General features: G+C 38.2%; 1 protein-coding gene across 2 annotated transcripts in view; it reads right to left on the reverse strand.

The window, feature by feature from the left end:
• Nucleotides 1–15,039, reverse strand: part of SCYL2 (SCY1 like pseudokinase 2) — a 35,995-nt gene extending 20,956 nt beyond the window's left edge. For both annotated transcript variants that reach the window (XM_082311286.1, XM_082311285.1), the window contains exons 1-3: nucleotides 14,839–15,039; nucleotides 9,640–9,844; nucleotides 1,731–1,888 (exon numbers count right to left, since the gene is read on the reverse strand). In XM_082311286.1, the coding sequence (XP_082167412.1) occupies nucleotides 1,731–1,888; nucleotides 9,640–9,816 (335 nt within the window). In that variant the 5' untranslated portion in view covers nucleotides 9,817–9,844; nucleotides 14,839–15,039. The remainder of the gene's footprint in view (nucleotides 1–1,730; nucleotides 1,889–9,639; nucleotides 9,845–14,838) is intronic.
• Nucleotides 15,040–15,089: the final 50 nt, after the last annotated feature.

The raw sequence follows: 15,089 nt of genomic DNA on the forward strand, positions 1-15,089 counted from the left end.
TATGTCCCTTCTTTCTATATCTACTTCAGCTGTGGAGGTACACCAAGTATCCCTTTGCCCCACAAATGAGGAATAAAGGGTGACTTGCAAGCAGTTCAACACAACTGTATGTTACTTTGGAGACACAAAAAAAGACCAGGTACAGTCTAGCCAGAAGGAACCCATGACGGATTTCAAGAATAAGCACTCTGGAAAGACCTGCAATTCTAAAGATATCTTACAGCATGCTTGCACGAGGTCACACACACAAATATTCTAAGCAAACTTTTCTTTTATGAACCCCCTCCAAAAACCGTTACATCAGTTTCTGGCATAGCAAGCAACTGGACAGGTTTTGGGCTACTGGTGTTTCTACCAGTAGCTGAGTGTGCCGAGTATGGAAAGAATGATTGGAGCAAAGCACAGGGCATTACTAAAAACTCACAAACAAGAACTCTGACATAACTACACTGTTAATTTTAGTCAAAAGCCTTAAATTCTTCACAAGAACACCAGAGCTTTCTTAGCACTCCAAGCTATGAATCTTAGACTTTTCTTGTGAAGTGCAGAGTTCAGGGAAAAAATAATTACAGATGCAGTTGCTGAGTCAATTGAAATACTGTGACAATTTTAGGAAGAAGCCCGGGATATACTCTGGGATTCACTTGCATACACTATGACTGAGATGACCCTAGGCCCTTTAGCATGTAATAGTGTATTTACTGTTGTAGAGTACTGACAGCTGTCTTCAATTACCTAATTAATCTTCCTTAGGCTTTTGTGAGGGGCATACTGAACCATAGGGGCAACGACAGCTTTGAACCCTTGTTAATGCGAAATGTGTTTAGTACTGGAGGAAAGATATATATGAATATGCAAGCGTCATTTAATCCAAGAAATCTTTCCCAAAGTAGGCATTGCAAAGATGAAGAAACATTCCTACAGTATTCTCAGCTCCTAGAAGCCAGTACATTTGGAAAAATACAGGTTAACAGACACAATCAAAGATGTAGAAGTTTGAAAGGCAATGTACGTGATTCTTTGTTAGGCTACCATTTAGATAAACGACTTGGGGAAAAAAACCTCTAAAACCTTCATGATCTTCCTCAGTAGGATCAGGATCAGCTTCTTATTTTAAAAAGAAACCTTAATTTTATTTGTTAGGTTTAGTACGCTGTTATCACTACAGTTGAACGATAAATCTATAAGACTAACCCACTACTGTTCCTCATGACCAACCTTACATAAATCAAATAAACACTACAAAAACACACTGAATTTTATCTCCCTTGATTGGCATTTGAGGACCTTTTAAACACGTATGTGGCCACAACACATAGAATTTACCAAAAATCTCCAGTCTCATGTGCACTAAGTACATACATCTCATAAATGAAATAAATGTATGATCAACTTTTTGAAAGAAAACAATTTTTAAGAGAGTTCTTTAGAAGTGAAATTAATTGAACTACCAAATTTTCATGCTGTAAGGGTCATGTGTAGCCTTATAGCTGCAACTGGACTAAGATCGTGCAATAGATTATTAATTAGATTCACTAGATTCACATCAGAAATGCATCCTATGGCTTGGGGGGAAAAAAATCTGAGGGTGGAGTGAATACCATTCTCACATGAGTAAATACAGTAAACTTGAATCTCCTAAGATGTATGTGTTGAATGTTCCAGATACTTTACGTCCAGTAACAAAACAATGATTAAGAAAATCTGTTCTCAACTTTACTACAGCTTACCTGGATTCTTCCAATGGATGTTGAACAGTAAGTAGTCGAGGGTGTCGAAGTCTGGTTAGCTGTTGAACACCTCGTTTTAAAGAATCAATAATCTGATCCTTTTCAAATTTTTGATACTTGTCTATTAGCTTCTTATCAAAGACAAAAACAGCCACTTCCTAGAAATAAACAACAAAATTCACTCAGCATATAACACAGCCAAAAAACAAGCCTATACACAACTTACACAAACACATTTTTTGAATCAACAGTACAATACCACCAATGCAATAAGTATTTCAATGTGTATGTATATATACATATTGTGCTTACTTTGTCCCAGTCATAATCACACAGGTTACTGTATATAACCTCTGGAATACATATTTTAAGAATTAAGGTACTACTGCTCCTTAGCTTACAAACATTAATACGTAAACTATAACCACTACCTACACAGTGATAAAGCAGCAGATCCACAAGACAGAAATCAGCTTGATTTTATGTAGATGAAAGCATTTACATCAACTATGAACAATTAAAATATTCTGACCATATATGCATTGATTTGGCATGAAATATATCAAGTGGTGATTTATTAAACTAGACCCTGTCTCAGCATTCTGCTCCAAACCAGTACGATCTATATTAAACTAGACATACATGAAAGATAATTTATAGTCACAGTAATGAATTAATCTGATCGGACCATTCACATGATAAAACATTAAGAATTTTTTAATGCTTAAACAGGTAAAAAGAAGTCTCAGAAATGCAGTAGATGTTAAAAACAGATAATATAGTTCTTCCAACCAACCTCTGCAAATGGTGTGGGAGAAAATTAAGAAATTTATATGAAATTTTGAAATTACAGAGGTGGATGTGAAACAAAAAATTAGATTACATCGCCATCTTGGAAGCCATTAAAGAGAAATAAATCAATTGAGGAAAAAAGGAATTAAAAACTTCATCATGAAACAGAGACTTTCTTATTCTCCTACAACAGCATTATGAATAATAATAAAGGTTAGAAACCAGCAGAAAACAATATGAAAACACAGTTTTCAGTCCCAAGAGGAAGTCTATGCTCTTGTACTGCACATTTTATAACCATTATTCTAATTACAATCTCACAGGAACAGTTACATTATTGATTTAAAAAAAAAAAAGACTTCTAAAAATAGGCTCTACAAAAAAAGAAATTCAGTACAATACACAAAAAATTGGTTTATATTTTTTAGCTGGTACGTGTTTCATTAAGCTATTAGCAAGCTAATAACTAACTCAACTAAGTACACTTCTGCTTCTATCCGTACCAGCCCCCTGCTCCAACTCTTAAGTGTGATGGATCAAACATTAACATTGACACAAGGCACGGAGGAACCAAAGACAGGGGATGCAAGACATACACTATACTCACTATTTAAAAAATACACATTTTCCAGTACAAAGTGTGAATATATTGAGCAGTACGTGACCAATAACAAAATTTCAAACTAATACTGCACTTCTGAAAAGCACTTCTGTTTAATGACAAGTCAAAAGAATCAGAAAGTGAATATTTAAATTGGGTAGTATGGGACATCAGCTATGGTTTGAATATTTTATGATGGTTATAAATAAGTTCTATTGGTGTTTGCTGTGATCCTGCACTGTTTGTTTGAAGCTTGACAGAATTTTTACATATCCAAAATTAGCTCACATATAAGTATGTATATGAAATTGTAGTATTCTAGGTATGAAAATGATTGCTATCACATTGATTTTGTAGACTTAGTTATTGCAGAGTATCAAGAATCAAAATAGTTTGAGCTGTGTGACAACTTGTTTCCAATACCTTCATTTTCATGTAACATGTCTGATACAAGAAGAAAGCATACAGCCGTCTCTGTCTGCTCATGGACACTAAAACTTTAAATGTGTTCTGATATTAATAATTCAAAATATGGCATTCTGAAATTAAATTCCATAATCAACATTGATTTTTATATGCAGAATTCCGTATCCCCGTAAGTCACCAGGTATTATTTTACAGACGAATGAAGAGATAGCTGAGTCATGGGCTATAGAACATACTCTCAATGCACAAAAATTACTGAAACTGTATAGTACGCTTGGAAACATTTAAAAGTGTTAATGGCTTTATGCTGTGTGAACCAAATAACCATGTCAATTTTTGACTATGAGCACATTATTTCTGTTTTTCCTTTTCTGTTTTACAAGAACTGATATTCAACTCCAAAAAGGAGGGCTACTGACTGTAGCTGGTAAGGATCCCATTTCCTGTAACTACTTCCATGGAAACTTACTGAGATGAAAGCCTGCAAAGGCTTACATAGCTACTACTTCTTTCCACAGAAAGCTCTAGAGGAGCTTCCACTTTGTTTTTTTATTTCATAGGTTTGAAGGAAGAGTAGCTCCCTCCTGCAGATGTCTACTTGTTATTTAATTCTACAGTTGTGCTGTAATTCCAACTTTGTGATATAAAAATAAAACTAACATAAAAAGACTAAAATACGTTAAAAAAATATGACTGCTCTCCACAAAGAAAGTGAAAAATTGGAGACAAAACAACCCGTATCTTTAACGACACAAATTTGCATTCATTATGCGATAGGAAGTATACACACCTTGCTCACCATGCTCTTGTCTCAACACAGTATACTGGTAATGCTACTACCTGGGTTAGGAAGTATGGACAAGTATGTAGGGGACTAGACTGGCCCCTCAAGAGATCCAAGTTTAAATCTCTTTCTGTTCACAAGCATGAGCTAGTTCGCACCTTTTCTCTCACCTTCCACATGTTTAAGCTAAGCACTTTACTTCAAAGGGGTTAGGTAAAGCCCAGTGATGACATCGAGACAGTTGTATGTTATGATGTGTACCGTGTAAATATTTGCCAGGATGAAGACCTTCAAGAAAACATCTGTTGTTACTGCCAAGAATTTAGAATTTTTAACATGAATCACTGAAGAGATCAGTGTTTAAGTTCTACAATGCCTTTGCCAAGGAATTAAATGTCACCTGTGCAAACAGGAGTAAGCATTGTCCACAACATGCAAGACACAGGACATGGTTTAACTGGGCAATAATCATATTAACTCATCTAGAACACTTCTAGACACTGAAAAGAAAAGTGTAAATCAGTTCTCTTTGATTGTGCTCATGTATTTCAGAGGAATCCTGCTGACCATTGTCTCAAAGACCCGGTATTCACTAATATATCCCTTCATAAAGGTTTTATATCCTTGTAGTTTTAATCACTAAATGCCTCAATTTCCTTTTCCCAGCTTCTTTGGGCAGTTTTCGTTTGTACTGGGTCTGGCTGTGATTGGAGTTAACTTTCTTCATAGCATCCCATACCATGCTGTGTTTTAGATTTGTGGCTAAAACAGCGTTGATAACACACCAATGTTTTGGCTATTGCTCAACAGTCCTTGCACAGGGTCAAGGCTTTCTCTTTTTCCCACTCTGTCCCCACAGTGCATAGGCTGTGGGTAGGCAGGAGACTGGGATGGGACACAGCTGGGACAGCTAACCTGAACTGGCCAAAGGGCTATTCCATATCATATAACATCATGCTCAGTGATAAAAACTAGGGTAGAGCAAGAAGGATGGGGTTTTGACTTCCGAAGTAGCTATTGTTTGGAGACTAGCTGAGCATCGGTCTGCCTGTGGGATGTGGTGAGCAATTTCATTTGCTTTGCTTGGTTTTTCCCCCCTTCTTCTTTCACCTATTAAACTGTCTGGATCTTGACCTATGAGATTTCTTGCTTTTCTTCTTCCTATTTTCTGCCCCCATCCTGCTGGGAGTGGGGAAGTGAGTGAGTAGCTGTGTGGGTGCTTGCTGCTGGTCGGGGTCAACCCACCACATCCTCCAAGTCCATTTGCAATCCTGCATTCCTTATGAAACACACATCAGTTTGAAACACACACTGACAGTTTAAAACACGTGTCCTTATTTACTCACGTAAATACCTTATAAACCAAAGAGAATGCAAAAATCCTGCTCTTATCTTAGCCAATGCAACTGCTAAAAAAATATGGGGGGGTGGGGGAGAGAGAAATAATTCTCAGATCTTAAGAAAGCGGGTAGTCAAAGTTAAAAGCAAGTCCTACTCTGTTCTCATGCAAGGAAAAAGAAGTACTGCTGATGTCCATCAACAAAGGTCATGACCAAGGGAAAGAAATACAAATAGTACATCTATCCTTGTTGCTTCTTAGCAAGCTGTGCCCCATCACTTCCATTCCGGCTCCTGATGTCCTCTGCCCCTAACCAGAAAAAGGCAATGAGGCAACCAAGGCATGTCACACTTTCTCTCCTGCCCCCAAGAGGAAGGCAAGAATTCAGAAACATACTGGGTTTGTGTGTCAAAAAAGATGCAAACAAAACCAGAAAGTATTTCTAAATTAAAGGCTGAAAGCTGTGGAAATGTAATGATAATGGAATAGCAATACCTCTTCCTATTCATCTCACTGCATACTGAGAAAGCATGTTAAAAATACCTGTAAAACATTCAAGCACTATAAGTGATGAATGCTACAGAAACTAACTACAGGATCTAACTCTAATCCTTCTTTTTTCAATGACATTCTGAATAGTGTGGAGTAATAATGCCAGAGACTAAGCACAGAACAATAATGAAGAAGAAAAAAAAAAAAACCAAACCACAAAAAATTTAATAACTACAGTTCACCATCTATGCTGTGAACTGAATGATGTAGTGCTCTTGCGGAAAAAAAATTAAATGTGATCTTGTTAAAGACTAAGTCATGAACATAAAAACAAAGGAAATGTTAAGGTACCAGTCAGAGTGCTTGATTTTAGAAACTTTATGTTTGTTTTCCCTTTCATTTTTGTTCTCTATTTTACCCATATGCACTCTGACTTTTTTTTAATCAATAATCAAATGTAACTCAATACGCAAACACATGATGTTTTACCAAAGCCTCCCACTGCGCAAAGCAAAATAGTCTGTGAACTAAAATACTGGCAAGCATTCCAGTATTACTCTGGTCTTTTGCCAGAAACAGATTTTCCTGCAGCTTTTGGGGGTTTTATTTTTAGAAGTTTGCCAATGCTTTTGTATAACCCTACTTTACCATCAGTTTGTTTCAGTCATAAGGTATACAACTATTTAAGTTTTAAAAGGAATTAGCCTTTAAAGTTTGAATAGTAGGAAGCTTTCATTTCAAAGCTACTGTATGCACAGCCAAAACAACAGAAAGCTGACATACCTACCATTAATATATTTAGTACTATCACAATAAAAGTTAAACATAACAGTAGTCTTGAAGTGCAAACCATTATGTCCTTAATTCTGCTAGTTTTTATGACTGAGCTGCCAACAAAAATATTGGAGTGACCTCACCCTATCTATTTCTTTATGATTGCACTTTCTAAGCAGAAAAAAGGACAAGTGCCATATTACGCCAGAAAAAAAATATAAGCACATAAAGACTACATTAACAAATCCAAGATGAGCAGAAGTACATACTGTAAAATTAGCAACATGTTACATCATGTATACACGTACAACCAGAAAGACTCAAATCTTTCAAACAAACAGCAGCAAATCAGCTATCAAATAGCACTAGACAAACATATGCACACAGGTAAGTAATTTCCTCACATTCTGTTAGGTTGTTATTCAGTCACCTACAAAGTAAGCAAGAAAAGACAAGACACATTAAAAAAAAAACATATATAAACACTCAGAAATCCAGGAAAACGAGCACGGCAGGAACCAGGTGGAACTCTAAAAAGAGGAATAAAATCATACATATCTACTGTCACCAGAGATGGAATATTTGTAACTGTTCACTGACTTAAAATAGGAAGCAAATTAATCCATATTTGAAATCTTAACTTCAGCTGACCAACTTCTATAAGACTGCTGACTTCCATTTGTCCTGAGAACAAAGATTTCTCATCAGCTCTACTGCTGTAATGCTAAAACTCCAAATGTATATATTTTATCTGGCTACAAGGACTTAAATTATTACGTGTGTTGTTGTAAAGTGGCAACAACATGGGCAATTAAGCCCTTACATCCGTACTTGTTTGATCACAATATACATTTACTGTAAAAAAGCTAAGTGCTTGTAGCTTCCAATTAGATATACACACTTGCAGTACAGCAAATACGTGCATCACTTCACAAAAGTGACTGCTACCACTTGGAAAATGATAGCCAGCTACTTCCATATTGCCCAGCCAACATTCAAAAGGTACATGCAAAAGAAATAAAAAATAATGTTAGAGAACAGATATATCGCAATACAACACAAGTTGTACTACTATGTAGTTTCATTTTGCAAAGACAAACTCAATGCTGACATGACGTTACCTAACTGGTAATATTAACAATGAATGGTAATTGCATGTCAAATCACCAGCCAACTAAAATTCTCTGCAATACAACTGCTGCTGTATTTTTAATGACTAATGATGACATACAAATGTACACGTTAGTCAGGGTTTCCAGAGATACTGCAGGATCACGTGGTAACACCTGAACTAAAACTCTGCAAAATCAGTGGTCAGAACACCCATTCAAAGCTTGAAAAACATGCTTGACAGGAACCAAATTACATATGCTCTGTCAATCAGGAAAGAAATGAAAGAAACTTGCTACAACTCTCCAGACCCTCAAAGCTACACCTGCTCAAATGCTTACTGGGCACAGATATTGTATAAAACCTAACAAAATTACCATACTTTCAATGTTATCACTCCTTTGTATAGTTGAATAAGACAAAAAAAACCCCACCACAATTGGTACATTTGGTAAATTCAGTAAATACTACATGTATAGACTCCTACAACAGCTAGACAGATGCTTGAGAATATGGTAAAAGTTCCTGCTTAACATTATTAAGATTCTGTCATCATCAGATCACGCATTCTCCACAGATTATTTATTCTGCATAGTATACTTCTTCTCTATTTGCTACAGTTTATTTTCCTACCATCTAATAGATTGTATATATGTTTTCCAAAGTTATTCCTTTGTGTCCATTTCTTTTTGGTACATCTGTAGCAAGCTGATTCATTGTCTAAGTGACTTCACATCACTTCAGCATCAAGTTTAACTGAAGGCCATAACTTATTAACTCTTCTATTTACTCGTTTAAAATTCTATTTCCTCTCCAAGTTTGAAAAAAGACATTTTACATTTCTCCAGTACAACAAAATAATTTTCCGTACTAGCAGTTCTTAAACTCTGTTTCTGGCAAACCTTCTTCCCAAGTCAAAATCCCATTTTCATTTACACATGTGACTTCAAGTGAGTCAAAAGTTTATAATCTAGTGCTCTAAACCCTAATACTTTAAGGAAACTAAAAGGGAACAATAGTGATCTGAAAGCAGCACAGGGAAGGCACAACTCATTTCCTCCACAACCTCCTCCTCTACCTCATGCCTTCCTGTTACTGTACCTCATGACTTAACACCTCTAACCCCTCAACTTCTGTATGGCAGCTAAGCAAAAAAACTACAGTCTCTTTTGCTGAGAAAAAATGATGGCATACTTCATAATTATTTTAAACTGTAAAAAGCCAGTACTGCTGCCAAAAAAAGCTGCAAGGTAAAACAAACTGGGGAATACATCCACGTGAAAACAAACTTCTTCCTTCTTGTCAGATCAGTTTTAACTCAGATTAATTCTTGGTCTTGGTCTCGAACTATATGCTATGAATGCAGAACCACCTCCTTCTCCAGCAGTGAAGGCTTAAAGCAACTATCACCTATATAGCTGAGAACGTTATATTTAAATAATGTCGAGTTCTTCGTTTCATTTTACTTAAAGTACTACCCTTAGCATTAGTCTGCTCAGTTGGATTTTGTTTTTAAATGCCACTTACCAGCTGCTACCTATCAGTCTGTTATCTAATGCTTATAAACTTAGGTCTTTATTTGACAACCCACCTGTTTGGTTGATTTCTTAGTTCCATTAAATATCTTCCAAGCAAGACCATTACCACCACTGGCAATATGTCGGCCAACATCAAATTCCCTGGTAACAGGATTTCCCATGACAGCACTGGTGACATCAGCCGTTACTTTCGTAACGGTACTCTTCAATTTATTCAGCATGGACTCCATTGTTTCAACTGTACACCAATGTATTATCCTACAAAGACAAGAAAAAAAAGCTTCACAGTCCTTTCACAATTTCTGTTAACATAAGACTTATGTTGAAAACTAATGTTAAAGGACATCTAACCAAGGGTGCAATAGGATATAGGAGTAACCCACAAAAAGGATACTGAAATATAACTTCCAGGGCTTTGCAATTATACATGTTCACACTGCATACACATATTTGTGCAAGCATGCCTGGGGATTATATGCCATTGCTTCTACTCCTCTTCCAAAACTTTTGAATCTGTTAGTCATTCTTCCTTAGATCTAACAAAGCAATCAAGGACTGAGAAATTCAACCATTTCTTGAAAACAGGTGATTGAATAAAGTAGAAAGTCTATAAACTGCTCCCATGAAGGGAAAGGTTCACACCTTGTATATCAATAACAATCAACAAAGAGAACCAAATCTGAAGGAAACCAGGCTCCTTTAATCCCAGTGCTTATGGAACTACACATTTTCTGAAGGGAAGGATTGCTTAAGATTCCAGACCAGCAAAAGAACAGACATGTATTACACAGAAGACAATTAAAAAATGTGTTCTTTCCTACACTGTGCCTGTCAAAATACAAGCTCAAAATTCAGTATTTTCCCATCAGATTGCTGACATTACTATTTGTAGGACCTAAGTATTAATGAGCTGATCAGCTGCTGCAGAGGAAAGAAACAAGAAATCATCTTTTTACACTTTAACGAAATTGTGCAAGGAAGTTTTTTACATCACCTTCCAAATTTAAGAGGCAAAAGTCTGCGGCAGCTTACAATTTAGTTCATCTTCCACTGTAGTGTGTACTTCCACAGTTTCCTAAGTTGTCGTAATTAGTGCCAAAAAACCTGACTTGCCTATTCTGCCAGATAGTTCTGAAGCCTATGTCCCATTCATACAATTCTCTCTCTGATAATGGATACACAAGAAAGAATGAAGACAGGAAAGAAACAGTGGTAAAAAGAGGGAGACATTTATCTTCCTTATCAGTGTGAGCAAAGATGGAGAGAGAATGCAAGAAGTAGTTATTTCCTGGAATCGGTATTATGTGGTAAATTCAAAAGCAACATTTAAGGATATTTCTTCACAGTCTCTTTCAAATAAGGCATGAAGAGTACAAATTTCTTCAACCTATAGTAAAATAAACCTAAGATAGCACATCAGCAAATGCAGTGAAATCTGCAGAAATACTATTTTCCTTTATGGCCTTATTTGCCCTATCCTCAACTCATTGGTATATAATTTGTGTAAAACTACTTCTTTGAAAAATATAGAATGTCATTCCTATTCAAATGGAAGAGACAAGATTCTGTTGTGATAAAGATGTTTGCCAAGTCACGGTAACAAGAACAAAAAAAGCAGAAGGCACTAACAAATAATCCAGTGAGCATTGGGACTAATCAGCCCCTCTGATTAGTCCTTCTGATCAGATGTGAGGTGCTTGCTTGTATGAACTAAAGCCCTTCCCACTGTATTATATACAATTATAAGGCAATGTTCTGGTCTACATAGATTATCTGGTATCTATTAATATATGCATTTATGCCACATCTTTTTCCACATTTAAGACACAGATGGATTTTGTTTCCTCTCCACAGCTCCTTAGTCTCACAAAACCTGTAGCAACTTATTTTTGACACCTGTATACCTCAGTCAAACTTGACTGAAATCAACCACACTAAAGTTATTTGGACATGCACACTTTCTCCCCCTGGTACTGTAGATCTGGTTCCATTAAAAATCAGGACAAATAATCTGATTAGTATTAAATTGGAAAGATAGACTTGTTTTCTAAAAGAGGTAATAAACACACTAAACAAAACTTCTTAAAAAGTTATATGAGTTACCGAACAATTCACTCCAGTGCAAATGTGTACAACAGTATTAACCTAGTCCTAAGCAAACTAGCACAGTACTGGAAGCAATACAGCTATGCTGCTCTATCTTGAGTATTGTTGCAGTTATATCCCACCTTCCATATTCTTCCAAAGTGAAATTCAGAAAGACACTAATGCTGTGGCTCCATAGATATTTCTCCAATTTCCATGCCAGCTACATAACTTTGTGCTACTAAATGAAGGAGTTTTAAGGAAATATATTATAAAAAAGAAAGGTATCCAACTGTACAGATCTCAGTCTTGCAAATACTCAACTTTAAAATCAGAAAAAGTAGTTATGGCTTCAATGGGACTACTCAGGAGCAGAACCAGATACGACTACAAGCATGTTCAGGGTGGAGTCAGTCTTAATTATAGGGACTGAGAGTTTTAGATATGAGAAGGTGAGTCTGAATACAATGAGATAACCTTAAGAATAATTATGTACTTGCTTGGTATGTATTAAGTGTTTTGTTGAGAACATAGCTGGAAATAAATTATGGAAACATAGAATTCCTTTATTAAGTAATTTTATTACAGTATATGACATTTTATTACAATATATTAATTTTACTTTATGAATTGCGCTATGGAAAAACGCATGCAATTCCTAACTGTGCAGCCCAAGACCAAACAGCTATTAGACACTGGCTAATATCCCTGCATAAAGGAACTTTTCATTAGCCTGATAAATAGGTAGAAACAAGGACCATGGAGTATTCTAAATAGTAGCTATAGGTATTTCCAGCTCTCAGAGATTTTATTCTATTCCATGGGGCAAACTCTATATGCTAAAGGACTATAAAATCAATCCTAATGAGTTTAAGATAACCACAAATCTAATTTATTTGGTTTCAAATCTTGTGCTTTTTGCATTGTTTCATTCACTCCCAGCCATCAAACCTTCTCTAATATCAATGCAAAACAATCTTGTGTTAGAACTCCCAAAAGTGAAGAGATGATTTGCAAAATTAAGTGTGGAGATATTAGGAAGAAAATGCATGTGCATGCATGTTCAAATTCCTTTGTATAAATCTGAAAGGGAGCTTCTCTACACAGGTGGTGCAAACATGGTGTAGTATTGATTAAATCAGAAGTGCCTTCTGCTATGGGTGACAGACTAACTGCAGTGAGAAGCCTGGAAAGCCACTAGCTGAGAATGTTAATAGCATTCCAGTGTCTGAAGGGTTAGGATTTAAAAAGCAAGCCTGGTAGGCCCTGTCCAACCTGTTCCTCCCCAGCCTGACAGTATGCAAACTACTGTTTAATTTAGCTACTGTGTAAGGAGTACTGAGAAACTTACTTCTCAATAAGCAGCTTGGGTTTTAAGTTTAAGTCCATCTAACACTGTAAATTCGTAGAAATCCTCATTTTAACATTTGGACTGTAATCTAAAATAGCGTATTTTGCTTTATAAAAATGATTGTTGTTACGAACTTCAGTAAAAACTCAGTATATGTCAACAGGAATAACGTACCTAGAAAATCCATGCCAAAAAAAAACCCCACCTATTTTGGGTAGTATCTATAATACCACAAATCATGATGATTTAACCACATCTGAAATATGCAACTTTAGTTCTCAACTGTACGAAAACTGGTTTGTTCCATTCTTTTAAGACTGAACTACTATTTATAGAAAAATTAACAGCCATGGGACAATAAAGAAAAGTCAGTCACCCACAGTGAAACTTTCATTTCAATTTAACAGGTAATAAATGAGAAAAGTACAAGGTCTTAAGAGTAACTGTTCAGACAAGCAACACAGGACATGCAATAAATGTTTAAGAACTTTGATTTCTTCCTGTTTGAATTTCATGGGTAGTATTAATGCTACTAAGTCCATGAAACATGGAACATAATAATAATAAGAAATCTGGGTGGTCAATGTGTTGTTTTCATTAATTCCCCTCACAATCAATAATGGTCTTCATGTTGATGTACATCAGCGACAACACATCAGCACAATGACGACCTAATCACTTGGCAACACAGGCAACACAGCAATAAGAAATGAGGCAAAAACATTCAAATTGTTGAAATAAAGGTAAATCCAAAACAAAGATTCCTCACCATTGTTTAATTCTCACTCATGTAAAACAACCGCATGATTTAAAACTGTTAATTTATCCTTGAACTGATTCATAGCTTTATCTGATGCACAGACATGGGTGCACACTGTACAGCGGTGCATCATCTGTGGTATTGTGACCTGTAACAAGCTGGGAGTCCTGTTTGTGAACCAAGGCAGCAGGCAGGTGTGTGGGTACTTCATGCCACCCAACCCAAACTTCCATCCTATCCATCAGACCCAAACAATGATGAATTCACAGAAGAAACAGGTGCTAGAACAACCAAGTCTCACCAAAAAAAAAAAAAAAAAAAAAAAATAAAAAAAAAATCAGGCACAACCAACCTTTTGCATTTGTTACAAAAACAACGGGAGGATCAAATGCAGTGATGCACTGTGCACGGTGTAGCTGCCCTCAGAGCAAGTCACCTTCATGATTTTTATTCACCATTTCAGTACTGAGCTGCAACCGAAAGCCTAACAAAAACTCACGGAACGAGATCCATGCACGGGGATCTGTCTGTCACCTGCTGACAGGAGAAAGCTAACCTATATGCTGCACAAACCCCTGAACTGCACCCTGCGGGACGGTCCTACCGGACCAAGTATTTACTGTTGTTTACAGTGACACCGGACTCGCACCGTTCCGCCGAGAAACCCCCTCCAGCGGCGCGCAGGGAACCCCCTCCTTCCCGCCGCCGCAGGGCCGGTGACTGCGCTCGCTGCTCGGCGGGGCAGCCGGGAGGGAGCGCGCCTGGGGCGGGCGGCCGCCGCGGGCAGAGCCGAGCGGCGGCGAGCGGCGCTTGCGGGCAGGTGACCCGCGACCCGCCGGCTCGGGCGGCTCAACGGTCCCCGCCAGGCCCTGCTCACGCAACGATCGCGCCTCCAGGGCGGCCCCCTTCCCCTCCACCCCTCAGCGCCGGGCTCCCGGGACCCGAGACCGCCATCGCCAGTCCCTGCGGAGCCAGCCGGCCCTGCGCGCCCCGCGCAGCGGCACTAGGCCACGGGCAGCCCCTCCTGCCCCGGGGCGCGGGGGACAGGCCTCTTACCTGAGCCCGCGGGAAGCTGCCGGCGCAGCGCCCGGCTGCCCGTCGCTCTGTGGGCCCGGCGGGACGCCTGTCACGCCGGCTCCGTCTCTCGCTCCGGCCCCAGCTCGGCCCCGTCCCGCTCCAGCTACTCCATAGCGACAGCCACAGCGCCGGGGGAGGGGGCGGCCGGAGCGCGCCTCACTTCCGCCCCGGAGGGGCGGTGCTGGGGCGGCGGCCGGGGGAGGCGGCGGAGGGCGGGAAGTGATGCACTC

The sequence above is a fragment of the Platalea leucorodia genome (genome assembly GCF_965183815.1).
Source record: "Platalea leucorodia genome assembly, chromosome: 4".
In the NCBI taxonomy this organism is placed as follows: domain Eukaryota; kingdom Metazoa; phylum Chordata; class Aves; order Pelecaniformes; family Threskiornithidae; genus Platalea; species Platalea leucorodia.